The sequence below is a fragment of the Haliaeetus leucocephalus genome, unplaced genomic scaffold, assembly GCF_000737465.1.
Source record: "Haliaeetus leucocephalus isolate CR32 unplaced genomic scaffold, Haliaeetus_leucocephalus-4.0 Scaffold351, whole genome shotgun sequence".
NCBI classification, from domain to species: domain Eukaryota; kingdom Metazoa; phylum Chordata; class Aves; order Accipitriformes; family Accipitridae; genus Haliaeetus; species Haliaeetus leucocephalus.
The window spans coordinates 814,651-835,221 of record NW_010972787.1 but is presented as its reverse complement, the minus strand read 5'-3'; the positions used below and the strand labels follow the sequence as shown (position 1 = coordinate 835,221).

Here is a 20,571-nt window from a genome sequence, read left to right as displayed (position 1 = left end):
TATGATCAGATGCTTGGTGCTCTGCAGCCTTCTGAGGTAGGACTAGGTCATCTGGATTCACCCTCTGCCCTAAGCCCACTACCTTTTGTTTAAATACAGCTCATTCCAGAGAGGTACCAGACTGGATGTGAGATGGAGAATCCACCCCTTCTTCTCCCTGTGTATGGGGGTTCTATGTCTGATCACTTGGTTTGAATTTGGCCATCCTTCAGTGCCCTACATGCTGATTGATACCACTGTAGGAAGAGAGATTGCTTTTATGAAATGGGACCCATTTCACACAGCTTCCTCACCTGTGGGCATGGAACAAGGCAAATGCTGGCACCTGAGCTTCCAAAGTGTACCCAGAACTCTTGTTGTTCACTTTAACTTTTAAGCACCTGCTGCTACTACTGTAGATGAGAATAAGCCAGCACAAGAGGCTGTGAAAATACCCTCCTCTAAAAAGCCTATGAGGTCTTGGACACTCCATGTTCAACCACCAAGAAAAAGTCTCTCACCACTGGTGACACATCGATATGGAAGACAGTTGGCTGAGCTTCAGTCGGAAGTTCCTCAACAGAGAGTAGGTCCTCCAGAAGGAATTGGAAATCAATCTCTGACTCCATTAGCCTAATAGTTTTGTGAACCACTGGTAAATCACCCGGCTGGGCACGGATCTTTTTGAGGGTATTGTCCACGAAGAGAGACTTCCCTAAGGAACAGAAGAGACAGCCAAGATTCACCCTCGGAGTCAGTCTGCCCTTTCACATGCATGGGACTGTCTTTCTCCAGACATCTGAACTCACTCCAAACTGAGTGGCCATCTCTCAACAGCCTTTTTAGAACAATACCTGGGACCAGATCCCAGTCACAAGGGACATCCTCTAAACCTGTGCTCACAATTTTAGCAGTATGGCCCATTGCAAGACAGAACTCATGCCCCCACTCCAGCCCCATTGAGGTTACCAATATAGACATAGCCAGAAGGCCTGGATCCTGACCAACTTGCTTCAAATGTGCCCTACAAAATGTCAAAAAACCTTACTGTCTAAAGAGACATGTCTTGAAATGTTTCAGAAATAGTAGGAAGAATAAGACATCCTGCTGAGGCTTGCAAAGGGCCTACAGAACATTTGTTCCATTCTGGGATGGCAGGTGGAGGCCAGCTAGGCTAGCCTATGGTCTTTCAGAGGACATCTGGGCTTATTTAGGCAACTGACTCCCATCCCTATGACCTAGTTTATCCCATGGAGAAAGTCTTGTTTCTTGCTCTTTCCTAGAGTCTCACACCATTATTTATTACTCTTTAGATTGGACAACTGTAGCTCCCTCAGAGATCATGTTTTCTAGACTGCATTGTCATTCCCCTTTGGATTCTTTCCACATGGCCTAAAATCCTTCTTAAAATTCACCACCCAAAACTAAGCATGTGAGGAGAGTGGAGGGCTCTCCATTGCGTGCCACATTCCTCTGAAGGCCTCCTGGTTTGAGATATGACTCACAGTAGGACTACTAACACCTACCCATTCCTGCTTGATCTGAAAATATGAACTTCATGTTCTGCTGATAGGGTTCTTCAAAGGCCTGAGCAACAGGGGCTGTCCCACAAGGCACTTTGAGATGCGTGCTCAGGTATGCCTGGATTTCTGTCATAGAGTAGCATGGGATAGTAACTTTGTAGGTGTCAAAGGCTGTGATAACATAAGAATTGTGAGCTTTGGCATTGCAAATGATAATGAACCTATAGTCAGGGACTGTAGAAGATTGCAGCAAGCGGAAGAAGTGGGACTCCAGTTGTTTGGAAACTTTGTATGCTAATTTCTTAGCACCCAGCAAGCAGTAGATTTTCTGGTTTTGAGAATCAGATGAAAGAGCTCTCCTAACAATCAGCTCCACTTCTTCCTCCTCTGCGTTGTGTGTGCACACCAGGACCTCATCATATGTTGGGAGAGGTGCTGTCTTGGTGTGTCTGTAAATGGAGAGCATGTAGAGTAACATTTCCTCTTCTTTACACGTGATGAGAGAAGGTTTGCTGGCTTCGAGGCCTACTGGTAAACTTCTCTTGACACATGTTTTTTCAAGAGCTGCTAATTGCTTCAGTGTTTCACGTAAGACATCCAGGCTGATGTATTTGTCTGACACAAGGCCAGTGAATTTCTTACAGTAAGCAGATTCACCTTGTCACAGATGGATGGCAAACTCTCAGAGGAAGTGGCCAGTTCATCTTTTGCAAGGGTGCTAAAAGTTGCCTGGTCAACATCTATGTTCTTTTTTTAAAACTTGCTTGACTTCTGCAGGAAGGCTGCTCGCTGCTTCTCATATAATTTGCTCAGATTTTCAATCTCTTCCTTGTCATTGCGTCGTTTAAAGGCAAAATTCATGAGCTTCTGCTCTGTAATGTCAGAGTTCGGAAGGCAGCTCTGCAGTGCTGCCTTTGCCACTGATGTATCATAGCCAGATTCAGCCAGGCTTTTGATGAGCTGGGGAAAACGAATGACATAGTCATGCCAGGTAACAGACTTCTTGTCTCCTGTTGCTGTGTTGACAGGGTCAACTGGTGTCATGAGGGCTTGCTCCAGGGCTTTTCTAATATCTTCTGCTTTAACGTCATGCTTTATGACAGAAAGCATATTAAGAATCTGTGGCTCTATTACACTATTGTGAGCTTCGGCCAGTTTGCTACATAAATAGAAGAGCTGGCGTGCAGCGAACAGGTTGAGATGATAGTAGGTGTCCCTCTGAGTCTCCAGATATTTCTTCCACTCTACCAGGCAGTGCTCCATTGCTTTGCAAAGGCCATCCAGCTCCTCCAGGACAGGTCTGGTGCTCTGAACAAGGATGCCAGCAATTCCAAATTCTGTGTAAACTTTTACTCTGTGTTGGGCATTGCAGTAGATGTCAGCCTTCCAGTCTATGAAGAGGATATTTCCAACACTGAGAAGCTGCAAGTACAACCTTCCAACCATTTGAACTTTTTCCAGGATCTGTAACATGCCACACACAAAACAGGGAAATGGATTATCACGTGTTTTCAACAACTACTGAATACTTCTCACATTACATTTTCTTCCACAGATCTATTAAAACCTGTTAAACAACAACAACAAAAAGATTTGGCTCAATTTTTATGTATAGCTTCTTCTCAGGATACATTCCTTGGCCAAGGACGTGCTCTAGAAGTGCATGTTTTCCTAGAAGACTTCTACTACTCTTCAAAAATACTGGTTCCGAGGTAAATAGCACATGTCTACTGGGGGAAGGAGGTCCACAGAGGACGGACAGCTCCATTGTCTCAGGTAGCAAGCAAACCCCACCCCTAAAGATTATGATGAGCTGTATTGAACCCTCAGAATTACCACCTTTGAGATATTTGGCCCTTGTCAGGTTTCTTCATCTCTGACTGAGGCACTGCAATTGATCAGACAGCATGCAGTTGAGGTGGTTCCTCAGGTATGTAAGAGAACACCTCATTTCAAACACCTTCTGAATAAACAGCTTGTATAGGAAGTAAGGAAAAGGCATTTTTGGTATGTGAAGCATCTGGCTTGTGGTGGGTGCCCACATTGGGGTGACCGCCATCACACCCCTGGAGTTTCCTGTTTCTCTTCATTCACCACAGCAGGAGCTTAGATGGTTTGCATGGGTGGAGATATCCACATCATTAACATGCAGGTGAGGCCAAGACCTCAGAGAGCTGGACTTCTACACACTCCACCATCACCTTGCAAGAGAACGGCTGTATTTATAATTTGCCTTACACATGAGATCTGGGAGTCTGCTACCTCTGCTCCTGAAAAGTCAGAGCTGAAGGTCAAGGATGAGTCTCCATGAAAGAATTCTAGCAAAAAAACCCAAGCCTTATGGACACTGTTTTCCAAGCACGTATTGTTGTTGCACTGTGGCTTACCTCCAGGAAGCGGTTTGCCTCCTCTCTACCTTGCTCAGTTTTTGTGGTGATCAACATAAGCTTGTTCTGGAGCTCTGTGAGCTGAGCCAGGCTGTATTCTTTAGCATTCTGATCTGTCTGAGATGCTTCCTCTGTGGTGTCCTGCAGCAGTTGCACTGAAACACAGTCCTCCAGGGCAGCCTGGAAAGCAGGTAAGAGGATAAGCCCCACTCTGCCTTTTCTCTGTGTAATTCCCCATCCTTGTGCAATGGGCCTTCAAGAACAGTAGTACATCCCTGCATATCACAGCCAAACATCAAGTTTTCCCATGTCTTAAGATGTGGAACATTCCTTCCCTCTTCTATTGTGCAGGGCTCACTCTTTCAGGGTATGCTGCAAGCACCACTCTACTTGAACAATGGGGTAGCACTTCTCATTTTAAATCTTTCCCTTTCCTTTTTTTACTTTCTCAGTGACCACATGAGTTCTTTTTTGTGTTAAAATATTGCTTTCTCTCCTCCCTGGGGACAAAAAAAAGCTTGTTTTGCCTTGAAAATGACCAAGGCTTAATGGAAAATGTGACATGAGGTTGTGCTGCTTTCAAATCTGTCTAGTGATCTACTGGCTATCTGATATACTCCTTGGAAATGGATTTCAAGAATGTTAATTTCTTTGGGCAGATGATGACCCCCCGGGAAAACACTCTTAAAAGTGTGGAGAACCATTACCTTGCATTTCTGAGGTGCTGAGATGATAAAAATCCCTCTGCTGTTGATGTTTCTGGCTTGAGAGATTGAGGAACACTCTATGGAGCCACGAGAGTCATGAACCATCTGTATCCAGTCTCTGTTATTACAAGAATCTTTCTGTTAAAGAAAAAACCCAACACAACAGAATGAAACCTAATAATCAGTTGGCAGCCCTGTAAGGACAATTTTGGTAAGAGTGGGGTTTCTTGTCCCTGCTTCACCTGAAGAGACAAAGCACAGCTGTTGCACCGAAATCTACGTCTATCTTAGCTTTCTGAAAGCCAAAGCCAGTGAATAAGTTTTTTGTGAAGCTGCTGTTCTCTGCCAGCCTTTGGCAATTTGGAGGAAGGGTGTCAGTTAAATGGTACCCTGAGTAGGATGTTGTAGTTTCTGTGGAGAGGATTATGCAAGACAGTGGTAGACTAGACTCTCCTAAAACACAGAGCATTGGATTCACTTTCTTCTGCATGTGACACCTAATGGGTCTCCTCCACTTGCCCTCATATAGGCATGTAAGGTCTTTTAAGGTGTCCCAACTGGACTTCAGTACCAAATAGCAAGGATTTATCATAGGTTTTATGTCATATCCACTATGCCCACTTGGATGTCTTAACTCCCCTAAAGTATGGCACCAGACTTTGGCAATTCATTCTTCTAGTACAAGTCCAAGTAATTTTGGAACATGGGATTTGTAGACTCACCAACTTCTTGGGCAGATTATTGTCTTTTGCAGTGGCTTCACTGATGAATGACAGGGCTGCAGAGAACTGTTCAAATCCAGATGTGGGGCTCAGGTAAAATATAATGGGTGCTGAAGCAGCCATGGCATCACGGAAGAACCGCACTTTGTCAATATCGATGTCATTTTCACCTGCAGAAATTGATGCCAGGTCCACAAATACAGGGATTTCTGTTTTGTCTAGGAAAAAAAGGACAAATGAAAAATCAAAAAATGAAACACATAGCTGAGGAGTTTCATGGTTGACTCATAGCTGAGGAGTTCACATAATTGATTCATGCAATGCCTCTGGCTGTTGTGACAGATAGGGACTAACTGATCCCTTTCTATTGCCTCTCTTATCTGATGACTCTGTTACATCCTGGTACAACTCACCTTTTATTATGGTTTTGATCCAGGAGACAAAGCCTTTCCTTGTGCATTCAAGAAGTTCCCTCAAAAAGTCCAGCATGTCTTCTGGAAGGTTGCTCAAACTATTTTTCACCTTCATCAAGTCCTGGGTCATATAATCAAGTCTCTTATTCCTGAATTCTGGCTCTTCCTGCAAAAAAAACCCAAGACATACTGATATGTGTCCCTTGGTAAGAGAAGACAGAAGGTAAGCTCTGCCTCCACCCCACACATCAAAGTTTCATCAGCCACTCAGGGTCTTTTCCAAAGGGCTAGCTCCCCAGAAACTTCTGTTCCTCTCATCCAATCTATTTCATAAACCCAGTCTGGTTATTTCAGTACAAGTCCCTGCAGCAGAGGCACAGAGTCATGATATAAAACTTGTCTGACATCTGCACTGAAGTCCTGAACAGTAAAAGGACCTTTCCACAAAATTTATAAGGTCTGCTCCAATTTTAAATTTCTGGGGAACCCTGTCCAAAACATGGAAAGCTATCCAAAGTACAAAAAGTTACAGAACACCCAGCTGCTCCTTGGGAGCTACCCATGCAGTGCCCCATCATTGCTACTATAAGAGAAAGGTCATGGCAATATAACATTTTAGCTTTTACAGGATTGGAGCAATGAGGCTTGGAGATCTGCAAAAAAGAACATGTGGAAAGCAAATGAAGAATTTCTGGAGTTGGTAGAGAATATTAGGTTGGGATCTGTTATTTAACTCCTGGAGTTTTTAACTCCAGATCCTGCCAGAAACTTTCCATGGAGGTTGGGAAAGATAATACTTCCCTGTCTATTCCAAATCACTTGATGCAGAATTTGTTTGCTGACACACAGAGATGCCTGCATCTATTGGCCTCACACAGTTGCCTCAGATGCCTTTGGGCATCTCTAATGGCACTGGGACCTCATTTGTGGACAACCAGGAGTCTGATTAAGGGTGAGCTGAATCATGTTTCTGACTCCACTTACTCCAGTATAAAGGTGCCAAGCTAAAAGAGAGACTGCTACAACAGTGGAATTTATATTCCAGAAGAAAAATTCCATCCACTGTGTTCAGTATGATTTAATTAAAAATTAAGACACACAAAAGCAGAGGTTCCCCATTCACACCTGCCAACACAGAAGCCACAAGAGCACTCAGTATAAGCCAGATATCCATGTGTGTCCTACATACATATTTTATTAGGTCGTTGAGAATCTGAAAATTTCCATTAAACTCAAGTGTCTTCCGCAGTTCATCAATCATCTTGGCAGTGTTCACCACTGTAGACAAGGTCAGGTAGTTTTTAATCTTCTCCACTGCATCATCTACCCAGGCAGCTTTTCCATTCCCTTTCCTTTCACACATCTCCATAATTTTAAACTCCTTTGTGAGTTCACTCTCATTTGCTAACTGCTTCCCAAAATGTCTCTGCACAGTCCCAAGGGTGATGGAAAAGTCTTTGAGGGCCAGATAGGTACTCCGAAAGTCAGCAATGGCTGGTTTATAAATGTTTTCTTGCACATCTTCTATTAAGAGAATTTTCTCTTCAGGGACTGTGGCTTTGATTTGCTTTGCTTTTTGCTTCCACAGTCTCCAAAAATAATTATTTTCCTCTAAGTTATAAATTTTTTTCATCATGTCACTATATTTAACAAGGGGGTGTAATTCAGGACTTTCCTTCTTGCCGTTCACTGAAAATTTGCTTACAGATATCTGATCCTTAAAACTTCCTCTTTTTCTGATGCTTTTCTCCACAGCACTTCTATCCACTAAACAAGGTGGAAACAAAAACATTAGTGCATTTCTCCAGCTAGAAAGACACTTACCCGCTAAGCATAGAAATATTCTGAACCTGATTGCAACACCAAAGAGGGGTGTGCGGGGGGTGGGGTGGGGGTGTGTGTATTTGTTTGTGGCAAAGTACATGGGGGAAAAACTGAATCCAAGATCAGCACCAAAACAAATGGTGGGCAAAATCAATTGCTCCGTGATGAGGAAGGGAGCCTTCAAACTATGGCCTTGAAACTGTGGTAGTGTCTGTACTATCAGAAAACAACCTGGCCCTGAAATAGAGGTGGAGGGGACTTCCCCCCCCCTTTTCCCCCCCCCGCCCCCCCCCCCCCAGCTGAAGAATCACTTCTGTTGATTCTTGCACCCAATCCGAGAACTTCAATGCTGGGACGTGTGTGGCCCACTGTCCAGCAGGAAGAGCTCACTGCGGGAGTCTTCCCAACAAATATACATTTCTGTTCCCTTTTGCTAGCTCTGTCCTCCTCTTTTCAGGTCCCAGATCTTGTCTGAAATTGTTTGTCCTGTCTGAAATGCACTTTCCCCCTACAAACATTTGTCAAAGTAGGTGATCCAACCTTACATGTCTCTTAGAAAAATGAAATACCTGGCACTGTTTAATCTTCCCCCATAAGACAGATTTTCCCACTATTCTGAACTCCTTCCATGTATAAGCCTCTACCAGACTTTCCCAATTCCTTTTTTCCTTAAAGAGCTCCCTGCTTACTCTCTAGACAGTCATGCAGCACCATTTCCTGGAGGATTTGCTACCAGCTCTCTATTTTAGGAGACAGCTCCCCATTTAAGAACCACATAGGCAATCCCATCCTCTCAAATAGAATGGGATGGTACCTCTTATCACATCCTCTATGCTGCTGCATAGACACAGAAATGAGCATCTCTGCTTCTTCTGCTCTTCCAGTTGCTCATATTCCTCCGTTCTGACTTTCAGCACTGTTGCTATACAGCTGGAGACAGAGGAATCTGGGGAAAGAAACAAACAAAAAACCCCATGCCCAGACCTCAGATATAAAGAATTTTTTAAGAAAATCACTTGGAGAGAGAGAGAAGAGCTACTGGAAATATAACCACTGCTGTTTAAAAATGCATGCTTGAATTTGCATAAAGGCCGTGTCACTTGATCTAAAAGCAGCAGTATCAACCCAGAGCCACTCTGATGTGATCACTGACAAAACACGACAAAACACTCTGGGACCCATGGATGAAGTTTATTATTGCAGAAGAATCTAGAAGAGATTTCTTCCAGGTTTTTGTAAAATTTAGGCAGATTTTGAAACTGGCCTGTGTCCTTGAATGTTGTTCTGTAACCAGAATAAACAGGAACAGGAAAAAAAACCCCTAAAGACACTAAACTAATCTGAGTGTTGCGGTTGACATAGCTGAGGGACAGGATGCCATCCAGAGGGACCTGGACAGGCTTGAGAAGTGGGCCCATGGGGTTCAACAAGGCCAAGTGCAAGGTCCTGCACCTGGGTCAGGGCAACCCCCGGTATCAATATTGGCTGGGGGGTGAAGGGATTGAGAGCAGCCCTGCCGAGAAGGACTTGGGGTACTGGTGGATGAAAAGCTGCACGTGAGCCAGCAATGCGTGCTCGCAGCCCAGAAAGCCAGCCGTAGCCTGGGCTGCATCAAAAGCAGCATGGCCAGCAGGTCGAGGGAGGTGATTGTCCCCCTTTATTCTGCTCTCATGAGACCCCCACCTGCAGTACTGCATCCAGCTCTGGGGTCCTCAGCACAGGAAACACATGCACCTGATGGATCGAGTCCAGATAGAGGGCCACAAAAATGATCAGAGGGGTGGAGCACCTCTTCTGTAAGGAAAGGCTGAGAGAGTTGGGGTTGTTCAGCCTGGAGAAGAGAAGGCTCCAGGGACACCTTACTGCAGCCTTTCAGTACTTAAAGGGGTCTAATAAGAAAGATGGGGTCAGACTTTTTAGCAGGGTCTGTTGCAATAGAACAAGGAGTAATGGTTTTAGACTAAAAAAGGGTAGATTCAGACTAGATATAAGGAAGAAAATGTTTACAATGAGGGTGGTGAAACACCGAAACAGGTTGCCCAGAGAGGTGGTAGATGTCCCATCCCTAGAAAGATTCAAGGTCAAGTTGGATGGGGCTATGAGGAACCTGATCTAGTTGAATATGTCCCCACTCATTGCAGGGCGTTGGACTAGGTGGTCTTTAATGGCCCCTTCCAACCCAAAGCATTCTATGATTCTAAAAACACATATACAATTCCATAAATAAATCATAAGAACACCACAATATTTTAATTGCTATCCTTTGTACAGAGGAATAGTATTGTTTTCTGTCCTTCATAGTGTTAACAGGGCTTAAAAATATTGCCTGTATTCAACTTTTATATTTTTTGCCCTTGTGTTTGTTCTCTTGCAGAGAATTTTTTGTTTTCTCTGTGTTTTAGATACCTTTCCAATAGATGTATTTTCTATTTGCACCATTGCATAGGAAAACACACCACATGAAATTACTGTTTTGGGAAATAAATTTGGAAACTGTGAGCTTACCGCACATGCACAGTATATTCTGAAATGTCACTTGATGCTGCAAGATGATGGACAGTATGTTGCAGGGGATGTCTCCTCAGAAAACTCGATGTCTCAAAAAGCAGAAGAAATTGGAAAACTGGGAAAGCAGGATTTTTGCTTTTTCATTGATCTGATTTTGAAGCTTGTGCTCTGATTTTTCTGTAAAATAGATGAAATCTAGTGACAGAGCAGTGCTTTCAAAGAAGCAGTTTCCCCACTGGATTTCTTTTTAACATACATCCTCGGGAAGAGTTAGCAGCTTTGTAGCACCCTGCCTCCAAGCCACGAGTAGCAAGGGGATCTGTTACAGCCACGTTTGTGGAATGCACAGATTTGGTTGTTTTCCAATTAAGTGGCCAACACCAGCATACGGGAAAAATGTTGCTTTGTTCCCAGTCAATGTAAAATAGCATTTTTCAATTGTCTCAGGTACATGAAACCCAAAATGTATCTTTAGAGGACCCTGGCCTAGCTTTGGTTATAATCCTCCTTCATGCAGGAGACAAACCTCTAGGGTGCTTCACAATTAGCATTTCTGTTATTTTTTTTCATTTTCAGGGAATAATTTTTTCTAATAGGCTTCATTTAAAAAAATGAAACACCTCCCATGAATGGGCAACAAAACACCATTTTGACTGGAAAAAGAAATCGAGATGCTTCTTAGTTTCTGAAATGAAACATCATTTTTCCAGGGTATGTGCATATATTGTTTCTTCCATTTTGTGTTGGCAACAAACTTGGCAGATCTTTGAACAGAGCTGGTGAAACCTCATCTTCCCTTCTAGCAAAAGAAAGGACTTGATCACAAACTTTGCCCAGCTCCATGGCTGAACTTTGTGATTTTAGTGATATGTGCCTTAGATGTTGCTTGGCCTTCAGAACCCATCAAAGCTTACTTCCAAAACAAGAATTTAAAAAAAAGCCACTCTGTGGGAAACTTACTGTCCTGGTTTCAGCTGGGATGTAGTTAACTGTCTTCCTAGTAGCTGGTACAATGCTATGTTTTGAGTTCAGTATGTGAAGAATGTTGATAACACTGATGTTTTCAGTTGTTGCTCAGTAGTGTTTAGACTACAGTCAAGGATTTTTCAGCTTCTCATGCCCAGCCAGGGCACCTGACCCAAACTGGCCAACAGTGTATTCCATACCATGGGACGTCCCATCTAGTTTAGGAACTGGGGAGGGGGGGGGGGGGATTCGCCGCTTGGGGACTGGCTGGGTGTCAGTCGGCGGGTGGTGAGCAATTGCCCTGCGCATCATTTGTACGTTTCAATCCTTTTATTACTACTGTTGTCATTTTATTAGTGTTATCATTATCATTATTAGTCTCTTCTTTTCTGTTCTATTAAATCGTTCTTATCTCAACCCAGGAGTTTTACTTCTTTTCCTGATTTTCTCCCCCATCCCACTGGATGGGGGGGAGTGAGTGAGCAGCTGCGTGGTGCTTAGTTGCTGGCTGGGGTTAAACCACGACACTTACTGACAGCAGAGAAGAGATCATAGGTCACAGAAGAGCTGAGCACCTCTTCAAGAACTGGGCCTGTGCTGTCAAATCTGTCTACTTCTTTCAATGTTCTCATCTTGTCTGAGAATATTTTCTCAACAACAGCAGAAAGCACTTTCCCAACAGTTGACCTGTCTGTCTTGAGGAGTTTGGAAATATTTTTTGCTAATGTGTGTTCCTGTAAGGACATGAAATTTCTCCTCTTAGTTGTAAATACACTTTGCAGAACCTGTACCTTTACAGAAAATTCCTCTCCCACTCCATTAACCCACAGCAGGCCAAGTAAGCACAGCTAGCAAAGTGGGTCAGCTCGGTGTGGCAGGAGGTAGAAACTCCCAGCTGTGCAAGAAGGGACAGTGGCATTTAGACAGAGACTCTGTACCTCACTTTTCTCAAAGTATTTAATACTTTGAATGACACAATCTGTAAAGCAGGTCTCCAGATTTGTATGCCAGCACTTGTCCTTCTTCATGAATTCCAAGTAGAAGTCCAGAAGTTTTCTGCCATCTACCTGCAGGAAGGAAATGCTTAAGCTGCAGTTTCTTCCTGGAGCCTTGCAAAATATCGTTGGGTTCTTACAGTGGGGGAGGAGTTATGCCCCTCTACACCAGCAAAGAGCTGGCTGCTTCAGCTCCCATCATCCAAACACTCACTGAGACAAAACAGAGCATCCCGGGGTCAGGAGAAGTCTGAGCATCACACCCCTGCTTGAAGTTAAGTAACCATAACTTACTTTCGCCAGCCAACTTTCAACCATGCTGTATATCAGGCTTTGCCATTTCTGGGTCCATTCCACACAGAGGATCTCAAACAAGAACAGCTGATGCCACTCCTGTGGCAGAAAAGCAAAGCTGGTCAACTGGGCCTCAAGGTATAGACAGACCTTCCAGGGTGGGTGGTTATCCCTTGTATGGGTTCTTGCTACTCACATCAATGTTTTTCAGGAACTGCCTATTTTCCATGGGTGGCCTGGGCAAGGATTTTTCCAGCCACTTCTTGATGTAACCTGCGAACTCGTTGTACATTTCTGATATAAACTGCTGAAAATTATTGGGAAATAAAAAAAGGAGAGAATTGGCAAGGAGAGCCAGATTTTCACTCTAGCTTTTGATCCTTAACTGCTGTGTACACAGTGAAAACAAAGTCCTTCCCACAACTGTCAAGGGCCTTCAAGAAGAGAAATGGCTGGCACACTCTGAGATGCTACCAGCTTTGTTTGCACCGCTCTGTCCATGCAAACCCTGCTTGTCCACCCTAGCACAAATTCTGACAAGGTTAGAATAAGTAACTGAGAAAGGTGGATACATGTTCTGCTGTCACTCCTGTAGCTGGCCACATTTGAATGAAGCAAACCTGAAGTCTTGGCCCTTCTCAGCTAAAAAGGCATGGGTATATGTCTTCATGAAAGCTACGGGTGTTGTTTTTACCTGATCTACTTGCAACACATCTGATTTTGCAGCACACATGGCATGATATCCTCCTTATTTGCGGGCTTCATCAGCTGCTCTGTACCCCCTGGCAAGCACCTGTGGACACAGAAAAACACTGTACACCTCTTGTGCTAATTCTAACACACTAGCATTTAAAAAACAGTCAACACAACCTTGAGCTTAAGTGTCCTTCATTTGCTGGACAATACTATGCAATCTCAGCCAACCAGAGCCACTTATGTGTCTGAATTTGGAGCTGAATCCCACAACAGGAGATGGATATACACTGTCTGACAGGACAGATTCCCCTGTGGACCTTCTTCCCACATGATACTCCTCAGCCCCACAGGGGTTTAAAAGATTATGGCATAGAATCATAGAATGGTTTGGGTTGGAAGGGACATTAAAAATCATCTAGTTCCAACACCCCTGTCATGGGCAGCGACCCCTTCCACTAGACCAGGTTGCTCAAAGCCCCATCCAACTTGGCCTTGAACACTGCCAGGGATGGGGCATCCACAGCCTCTCTGGGCAACCTGTTTCAGTGTCTCACCACCTTCACAGTAAAGAATTTCTTCCTTACATCTAGTCTAAATCTACCGTCTTTCAGTTTAAAGCCATTACCCCTTGTTCTACCACTACATGCCCTTGTAAAAAGTCCCTCTCCAGCTTTCTTGTAGGCCCCCTTTAGGTACTGGAAGGCTGCCATAAGGTCTCCCTGGAGCCTTCTCTTCTCCAGGCTGAACAACCCCAACTCTCTCAGCCTGTCTTCATAGGAGAGGTGCTCCAGCCCTCTGATCATCTTCATGGCCCTCCTCTGGACTCGCTCCAACACGTCTATGTCTTTATGTTGGGGGCCCAAGAGCTGAACGCAGGACTCCAGGTGGGGTCTCATATGTACATACATACATACATACATAGAACTAACAAAGAAAATTACTACAACCTCCCTTGTTCTGCTCAACCACAAGTCTAGCCATTCCTTCCCACCTCCTCCACAGAGCTGTCCTAGTATAACTCCACTCAAAAGGTTAGCACTTACAAGTCCTTGAACCAGAATGCCATCCTTTCAGCAATGTTGTCCAAAACTCCATTCAAATCTATTTCCTGAAGAGAGGGTTAAAAAATACACTGAAAACAACTGTGAAAACACATCCATTCCTAGAGCTGAGGCAGTCTCCTATGAAAACTGGTAAGTATGAAACCTTCAGAGAATTTTTTTCTGCCGATGTTTGATTAAAAAAAACAACCCAGTGCTTCCAGATGGAAAGGCAGATCTAGCTCCTACTATAACAATCACTTCAAATCCCACAGAAGCCAGCTGTATCCAAGATGTCTGGAGTTCAGAGGATGGTGTGGGAGGGCTTAGCTCAGATTTTTTTCAAGTACAAATCAGAGTGTGTTGGGGGTAAACCCTATAAAAAGCACCAAGAATTAGATTTTAAGTGGAATTCCTCTCCAGGGCCTCAGAGAATATTACAACAGTCTAGTTAAAACATAAGTGAGAATGATAGAAAGTAGGTTCCCACAAACAAGTCCAATTTAAATTTAAAAATAATCACCCCCCCAAATGCAAGTTAGAACTTTAACTTCCTTCTTTCATCCTTTCCATCTTTAAACAAAGTTCCAATTGCTTGATCCCCACAGTGTTCATTTTGGGTACTGCTTTTGGAGACAGGATATAAAAATTGCTTAAAGATTCTGATTAAAATTCACTTGATACAGCATTTGCTAGTCATTTTTCAATGAAGGCAAAAACCAGTGAGATCCCCTTGCCCTTTCTTTTTTGCCAGTTCTCTCAAAATATGGGTATTGAACTCTCACTCCAGGTTCCTATGTTTCAACCCCTTTGGATTTGTTGAAAATTTCTTCAGGAGCCAGGGAGACTTTCTGGCTCACCTGTACAAAGTTGCACAACTTTCCATAAGCTAGGAAAGAAACACTAACAAGAAGTTGATCTATTGCTGTGTGTATTGTCTGATTGCCTTACATGCACTTGGGATGGTTTACAGACGACATTAACAATGCGTTGGTACACAGTATCCAGGAGGAGCTGAGGTGGAAGCTTGATTTGCAGCATGGAGCCCTTGGTGAAATTCTTCAGTGACAACATCTCCAAGACTGTCTTTGCCAGTGGAGAGCAGCTTTCAATGAATGACTTGTGAATCTTTATCATTGCCAGGATTTTCCTATAAAAATAGACCATCAACAGCAGATGCACTTTGAAGCATCAGGAGGCACTTTGTGGCTTTTTTTTTTTTTTTTTTTTTTTTTGGGGTTTTTAACAAGAAATTCTCTGTTTGAGACTTTCAGTCCAGGGGACACCATCTTGTGTGAGTGCATATATGTGCCTTTGCTCCCTGTCCAGTTTGTCTGCAGACAGGATATTTTGGAGTGAGTCCACCTTTCTCCCTGTGAAACAACACCCAAATGAGGATCTAGGGGTAGTTCTCTCCCTAAGGCCACTCCTAACAGGCTGTCTGAATGTGGCTGCACAGTTCTTAGCTCAGTCTTCCCCTTCCTCCAGCTCACCTTCAAACATCCTCCTTTTCTCCTAGGTAGAGCCCAGGGCAGGAGTAGGATGTAATGAGAAAGGCAATGGCTTGCATCCCAGGGAAGAAACACAAAGTTTCTGGCGGTTGGAAGTCCACAAGCAAAAGCAATGAAAAATTATTCTAACAGTGCAACTGCTTATTTCCCTGACCCAGCCTTGAATGCTCTCTCCCTTTCAAACCTACCTCTGCTTCTCTTCATCATTTCTTAGCTGCGACATGTGTTGTAAGTGAATGGTTTGTGGAAAAAAGGGGTCCTCCATCTTCTCTGTGATTGCATACAGCAATGGAATCAGCCAAATACACAAGGTGTTGCCTTTATTACTTAAGCAAATTTCCTTCACAGCGGAAATGTAATTGCTGAAAAGAAAGAGAACCACTAAAAATCTCCTTTAGTGCTCAGAGCTCCCATAACCACCTCCTAGGATGGCAGTGGGAGCTGTGTGCTTTCCCTTCAACACAATGACATTCATCTTGCCAACATGTAGCTGCATGAAGGTGTGTGAGAGAGAGGGAGAGCTTGGTTCTAGAGACCTTATCAGCAGACATTCATGTACAACAAATGAATCCCACCCCAGCTTTCCCCAAACAGTCTCCCTCCATAAGTTTTATGTAGCAAAGGAAAATCAAAAGAAAAATAACACAAATGCTATAGGTTATATCAAAACAGCATAAGAGAATACAGTAATCTGACTTGGTGTTCTAATATATCCATTTATATAGGGCTCAATTCAGCGGTCTACACAAAAGTGTCTAATTCTCTTTGAGATGTCTGGGACATCCAAGACAGACCTGCAGGGTTTTCAGATATGAACCAGAACTTCTGGGAGATACTGATCCTTTCAAATTGTCAGCAGGAGGCTTGGTGAGATAGCACATGACATCTAAAATGACACTGATGCCCAGCTGAGTCTTGGATCTCCAAAGATTATAACAGAAGCCCAGACACCTACAGATGTGCATAAATGTAAGGGTCTGAATCTCAAGCCAGTCCCTGCCAAAAATAAGATCCGTGGCTCTCCTTCCATTGGAGACCTGTCAGAAGGGACAGGCTGCACAGGTTATGCAGCCAGTGGCAGAAATATAGCTAGGAAGCATTGAAGTGAAGGGGGAAAAGTGTTGGGGGATCATATTCTACCTCTGTCTTCATATAATTGCTCCATAGAGAAAATGGCCCAATGAACTGAATGACTATAGAAGGATCTATAACTCAAGAAAGTAGGAGGACATTTTAAATTACCTCTTTCCTCTCAGATGCTTGAATTTGCCTTGAAACGGGCCAATGTCCTGGAAGAGTTTTTCAGCCTTGATTATTAACTCTTTGCTTAGTGGGATGTTATAACAAAATGAGGTGTGTAAGGCAAAAAGCAGCCCATCATCTTTATGCTCCTCTTCTTCCAGGTATCCAACAATCTTGTCCATGAACTTTATCATGTTATTGTGCAACTGGACAATGAGAATAAGGAAGGTGAGTTTCACCAAGCTAGACAAGACAATTTTACTTGAGGAGCTGGGAAGGGTTCAGGAAGGAGGATGGAAGTTGCTAAGAATCATTATTTGGAGGCAAAAGACTTGCAGTTAGACCACTTACCTAAAGACAGATTCCTGTCTTTGTAACAGCTAACAAATTTCTTAGCTTCCATTGTGTCACATTACCCTGGCACTACCACAGGGAGAATGTTTTCCTTGCTGTCACAAGTTTACCAAGTAGTTCTTATGTGCTGAAGCCATGTCGGCAGCAGAAGCCTACTGGCCACCCATTCTAGGATGCTCAAGCCCTACCACAGATGAAGTATAGGTAAACAGATCTTCAGTCTCCCAGCTGAGCTGGGAAATCAAAGAGAATCAAAAGGAATAGTGGAGATATTCTCTCAGAGGCCTAGCTTAGTAGAATCATAGAATCATAGCATCATTTAGGTTGGAAAAGACCTTCAAGATCATCAAGTCCAATCATTATCCATGCCCACTAAACCATGTTCTGGAGTACTTTGTCTAAGCGCTTTTTTAATACCTCCAGGGATGGTGACTCAACCCCCGGGCAGCCTGTTCCAATGATTGACAACCCTTTCAGTAAAGAAATTTTTCCTAATATCCAACCTAAACCTCCCCTGCCACAACTTGAGGCCATTTCCTCTTGTCCTATCTCCAGCCACCTGACAGAAGAGACCAGCACCCACCTCACTACAACCTCCTTTCAGGTAGTTGTAGAGAGCGATAAGGTCTCCCCTCACCCTCCTCTTCTCCAGACTAAACAACCCCAGTTCCCTCAGCCACTCCTCATAAGACTTGTGCTCTAGACCCTTCACCAGCTTCGTTGCCCTTCTCTGGACATGCTCCAGCATGTCAATCTCTTTCCTGTAGTGAGGGGCCCAAAACTGAACACAGTACTCGAGGTGCGGCCTCACCAGTGCCAAGTACAGGGGGACAATCACTTCCCTGCTCCTGCTGGCCACCCTATCTCTGATGCAGACCAGGATGCTGTTGGCCTTCTTGGCCACCTGGGTACACTGCTGGCTCATATTCAGCCGGCTGTCAAACAACCCCCCCAGGTCCTTTTCCGCTGGGCAGCTTTCCAGCCACTCTTCCCCAAGCCTGTAGCGCTGCATGGGGTTGTTATGACCGAAGTGCAGGACCCGGCACTTGGCCTTGTTGAACCTCATACAATTGGCCTCGGCCCATGGATCCAGCCTGTCCAGATCCCTCTGTAGAGCCTTCCTACCCTCGAGCAGATCAACCCTGCCTCCCAACTTGGTGTCATCTGCAAACTTGCTGAGGGTGCACTCGATCCCCTCATCCAGATAATTGATAAAGATATTAAACAGAACTGGCCCCAATACTGAGCCCTGGGGAACACCACTTGTGACCCGATAGTATAGGAGTATGACTCCATGACTGAGAAACCCAAAGGGCACTTAAACAACTTTCACCTAAACAGAGATGCAGCACCTGTCACTCAACTCCTCTCATTGGGATTTCCCTACAGATGAATTACAAGGCATTGCTCTGCATCCTGTGTAGCCCAGGTATATTTTAGGCTTTCCACTATGTGTGACCTATTAGGATACATCCACAATGTAAGACAACATCCCCACCTAGATGTTTGTAACCTAGGTACCCAGTCCTCTTCTGGATATACCCTGCTGACTCCCTCTGAGGCAAGCCCCAGACTATGCCAGGTGGATGTGGCACCTCAGTTCAAACAGGGCTTTCATTAAACAGCATTGGTGGGTTGAGCCCAGCCAACAGCCAAACACCCACCAGGCTTCTCACTTAATCTCTTCTCCTGTGGACCAGGATGAAAACAGAAGGAAGGTGAGAAGACTCATGAACTGAGATAAAGACAGTTAAACAGGGAAAGCAAAAGCTGTGCATATAAACAAAGCAAAAAGAAGAATTCATACACTACTTCTCATTGGCAGGCAGATGTCCAGCCCCTTTTTGGGTGGCAGGGCCTCAGCACGCGTAACAGTTGCTTGGGAAGACAAATGCCATAACTGTGAACATCCCTGATTCCTCCTCATTTCTCAGAGCTATTATTGCTGTGGACAACATCATATGGTATGGAATATCCCTTTGGTCAATCTGGGTCAGCTGTCTTGGCTATGTCCCCTCCCAAACTCTTGTCCACCACCAGAATACTCACTGTGGGGAGCCAGGGGAGAGAGGAAGCCTTGATGCTGCACAAGCGCTGTTCAGCAATAGCCAAAACATTCATTTGTTATCAACACTGTTTTAGCCACAAATGCAAGACACAGCACCATATGCTATGAAGAAAGTTAACTCCATCCCAGCCAGACCTAGTACCATCTCAGAGAGAAGTCAGGCTGGGATGGGAGTGGACATCAGACGTCTCCTTTAGCCATGGAGATTTTGCCTTGTTATTGCATTTACAGGACAGGGATTCACTTCCATGAACAGTGAAAATACTGACTTCGACTTTTCTTCCAGGAATCCTGCTCAATCCATGGCAAGAGATGGATGTGTCCAGGGCAAAATTCCACCTGTCCACCTTAGGATAAGACAAACATCCTCCCCTTTACTGCTTGCAGATGGATCTCTGCTGGTAATAAAGGGAGCTGGGGAGGGGGGGCTTGCTCAGGAGGACCTGTTCACACTGAAAGTAGTACTCAGCTCAGGCGAGTAAACACCTGAAAGAAGCAATTTCAGCCCAGAGAGGATCCATCATTGCAGTTGATAAGGACTGGTAAACTGTTCCTCTGACTAAACATCAGTGCCTACTGAATGGTTGACTCTCCAATCCTTCAGTGACTCTGTTGACTACTTCTCAGCACCTACAACAGGAGCTAAGACATTCAGCGTGTATGCACCTAGTTATTTTTCAGTATGCTAGTTTTATTTTAGGTGTCTGCAACCTTAAACTGCACCCTACCTTTGGTTCATACCCCTGAGAAATAAGTCAAAGGGGAATCTAATTTTAAACTTTGAAATGAGGCTTTGAAGCCAGAAACTGCATATGAAGTTCTTTTTTTCCACACAGGATTCTCAAAAACAAGGTAGTCTTTCCATGACCCACCCTCAAAGCTAGTTCTGCAAATGACACCATTTGGCTCTGATTCCAACAGAAGACCTCCTTTGACCTCATCAGGCTTTGGGTCCAACTCAGAAATTGGAAAAAGCAATGAATATAAGGTCCAGCCTTTTGATGTTCTCTGGCTGTGGTTCAGAAACCTACATGGAATTAGGGGTAGCTGCAGAAATTTCTCTTCAGGGGTCTGCCTACCTGGGAGCTGCTTGCTACTTTGGCTTGGTGTATACTTACCACTTGCTCAGTAAGATCAGCTGGAGAATAGGGTTCACCTTTTGCAGCATCCTCAAGATAGATTTTGAAGGTCTCTGTGTAGATCTTCAGTTTCCTTTCTATATTCTTAAAGCCATTCTGGAGCCTGATGGGCCGGAGAAATTCATCTGCAAGGTGTTCTATGATACTACAGTTGACTGAGTTTTGGGGCATTGTTGAAGACCATGGATTGAAGGAAGAAAAGT

At 44.1% G+C, this 20,571-nt stretch overlaps 3 protein-coding genes across 3 annotated transcripts in view; all 3 read right to left on the bottom strand.

Annotated features, from left to right (window-relative positions):
• Positions 1–2,159, bottom strand: part of LOC104834926 (E3 ubiquitin-protein ligase RNF213-like) — a 24,188-nt gene extending 22,029 nt beyond the window's left edge. Inside the window, exons 1-2 of the mRNA XM_010572600.1 lie at positions 1,506–2,159; positions 501–694 (exon numbers count right to left, since the gene is read on the bottom strand). Coding sequence (XP_010570902.1) covers positions 501–694; positions 1,506–1,980 — 669 coding nt within the window. The 5' untranslated portion in view covers positions 1,981–2,159. The remainder of the gene's footprint in view (positions 1–500; positions 695–1,505) is intronic.
• On the bottom strand, positions 2,159–13,049 carry LOC104834927 (E3 ubiquitin-protein ligase RNF213-like). The gene is made up of 13 exons (XM_010572601.1): positions 13,013–13,049; positions 12,515–12,625; positions 12,319–12,417; positions 11,968–12,096; positions 11,562–11,763; positions 10,061–10,240; positions 8,370–8,501; positions 6,921–7,498; positions 5,732–5,897; positions 5,319–5,536; positions 4,597–4,734; positions 3,890–4,069; positions 2,159–2,966 (listed from the first exon to the last, which is right to left on the bottom strand). The coding sequence occupies exons 6-13, from the start codon at positions 10,065–10,067 to the stop codon at positions 2,256–2,258; spliced, it is 2,130 nt and encodes a 709-aa protein (XP_010570903.1). The 5' UTR covers positions 10,068–10,240; positions 11,562–11,763; positions 11,968–12,096; positions 12,319–12,417; positions 12,515–12,625; positions 13,013–13,049; the 3' UTR covers positions 2,159–2,255.
• LOC104835015 lies at positions 11,823–20,571 on the bottom strand. Its single transcript, XM_010572793.1, has 9 exons — positions 20,348–20,571; positions 16,808–17,013; positions 15,754–15,927; positions 15,006–15,204; positions 14,058–14,122; positions 13,048–13,111; positions 12,515–12,625; positions 12,319–12,417; positions 11,823–11,924 (listed from the first exon to the last, which is right to left on the bottom strand). Exons 1-9 carry the CDS (start codon positions 20,537–20,539, stop codon positions 11,823–11,825), a joined length of 1,212 nt encoding a protein of 403 aa, XP_010571095.1. The 5' UTR covers positions 20,540–20,571.

Coding starts and splice junctions, on each gene's coding strand:
- LOC104834927 (XM_010572601.1), bottom strand. Junction 5,537..5,731: donor GATCAAAACCATAATAAAAG/GTGAGTTGTACC, acceptor TTTTTTTCCTAG/ACAAAACAGAAATCCCTGTA. Junction 4,735..5,318: donor ATAATCTGCCCAAGAAGTTG/GTGAGTCTACAA, acceptor TTTCTTTAACAG/AAAGATTCTTGTAATAACAG.
- LOC104835015 (XM_010572793.1), bottom strand. CDS start 20,539: ATGCCCCAAAACTCAGTCAACTGTAGTATCATAGAACACCTTGCAGAT. Junction 13,112..14,057: donor GCATTCTGGTTCAAGGACTT/GTAAGTGCTAAC, acceptor CTGTGTCCACAG/GTGCTTGCCAGGGGGTACAG. Junction 12,418..12,514: donor AGTTCCTGAAAAACATTGAT/GTGAGTAGCAAG, acceptor TTTCTGCCACAG/GAGTGGCATCAGCTGTTCTT.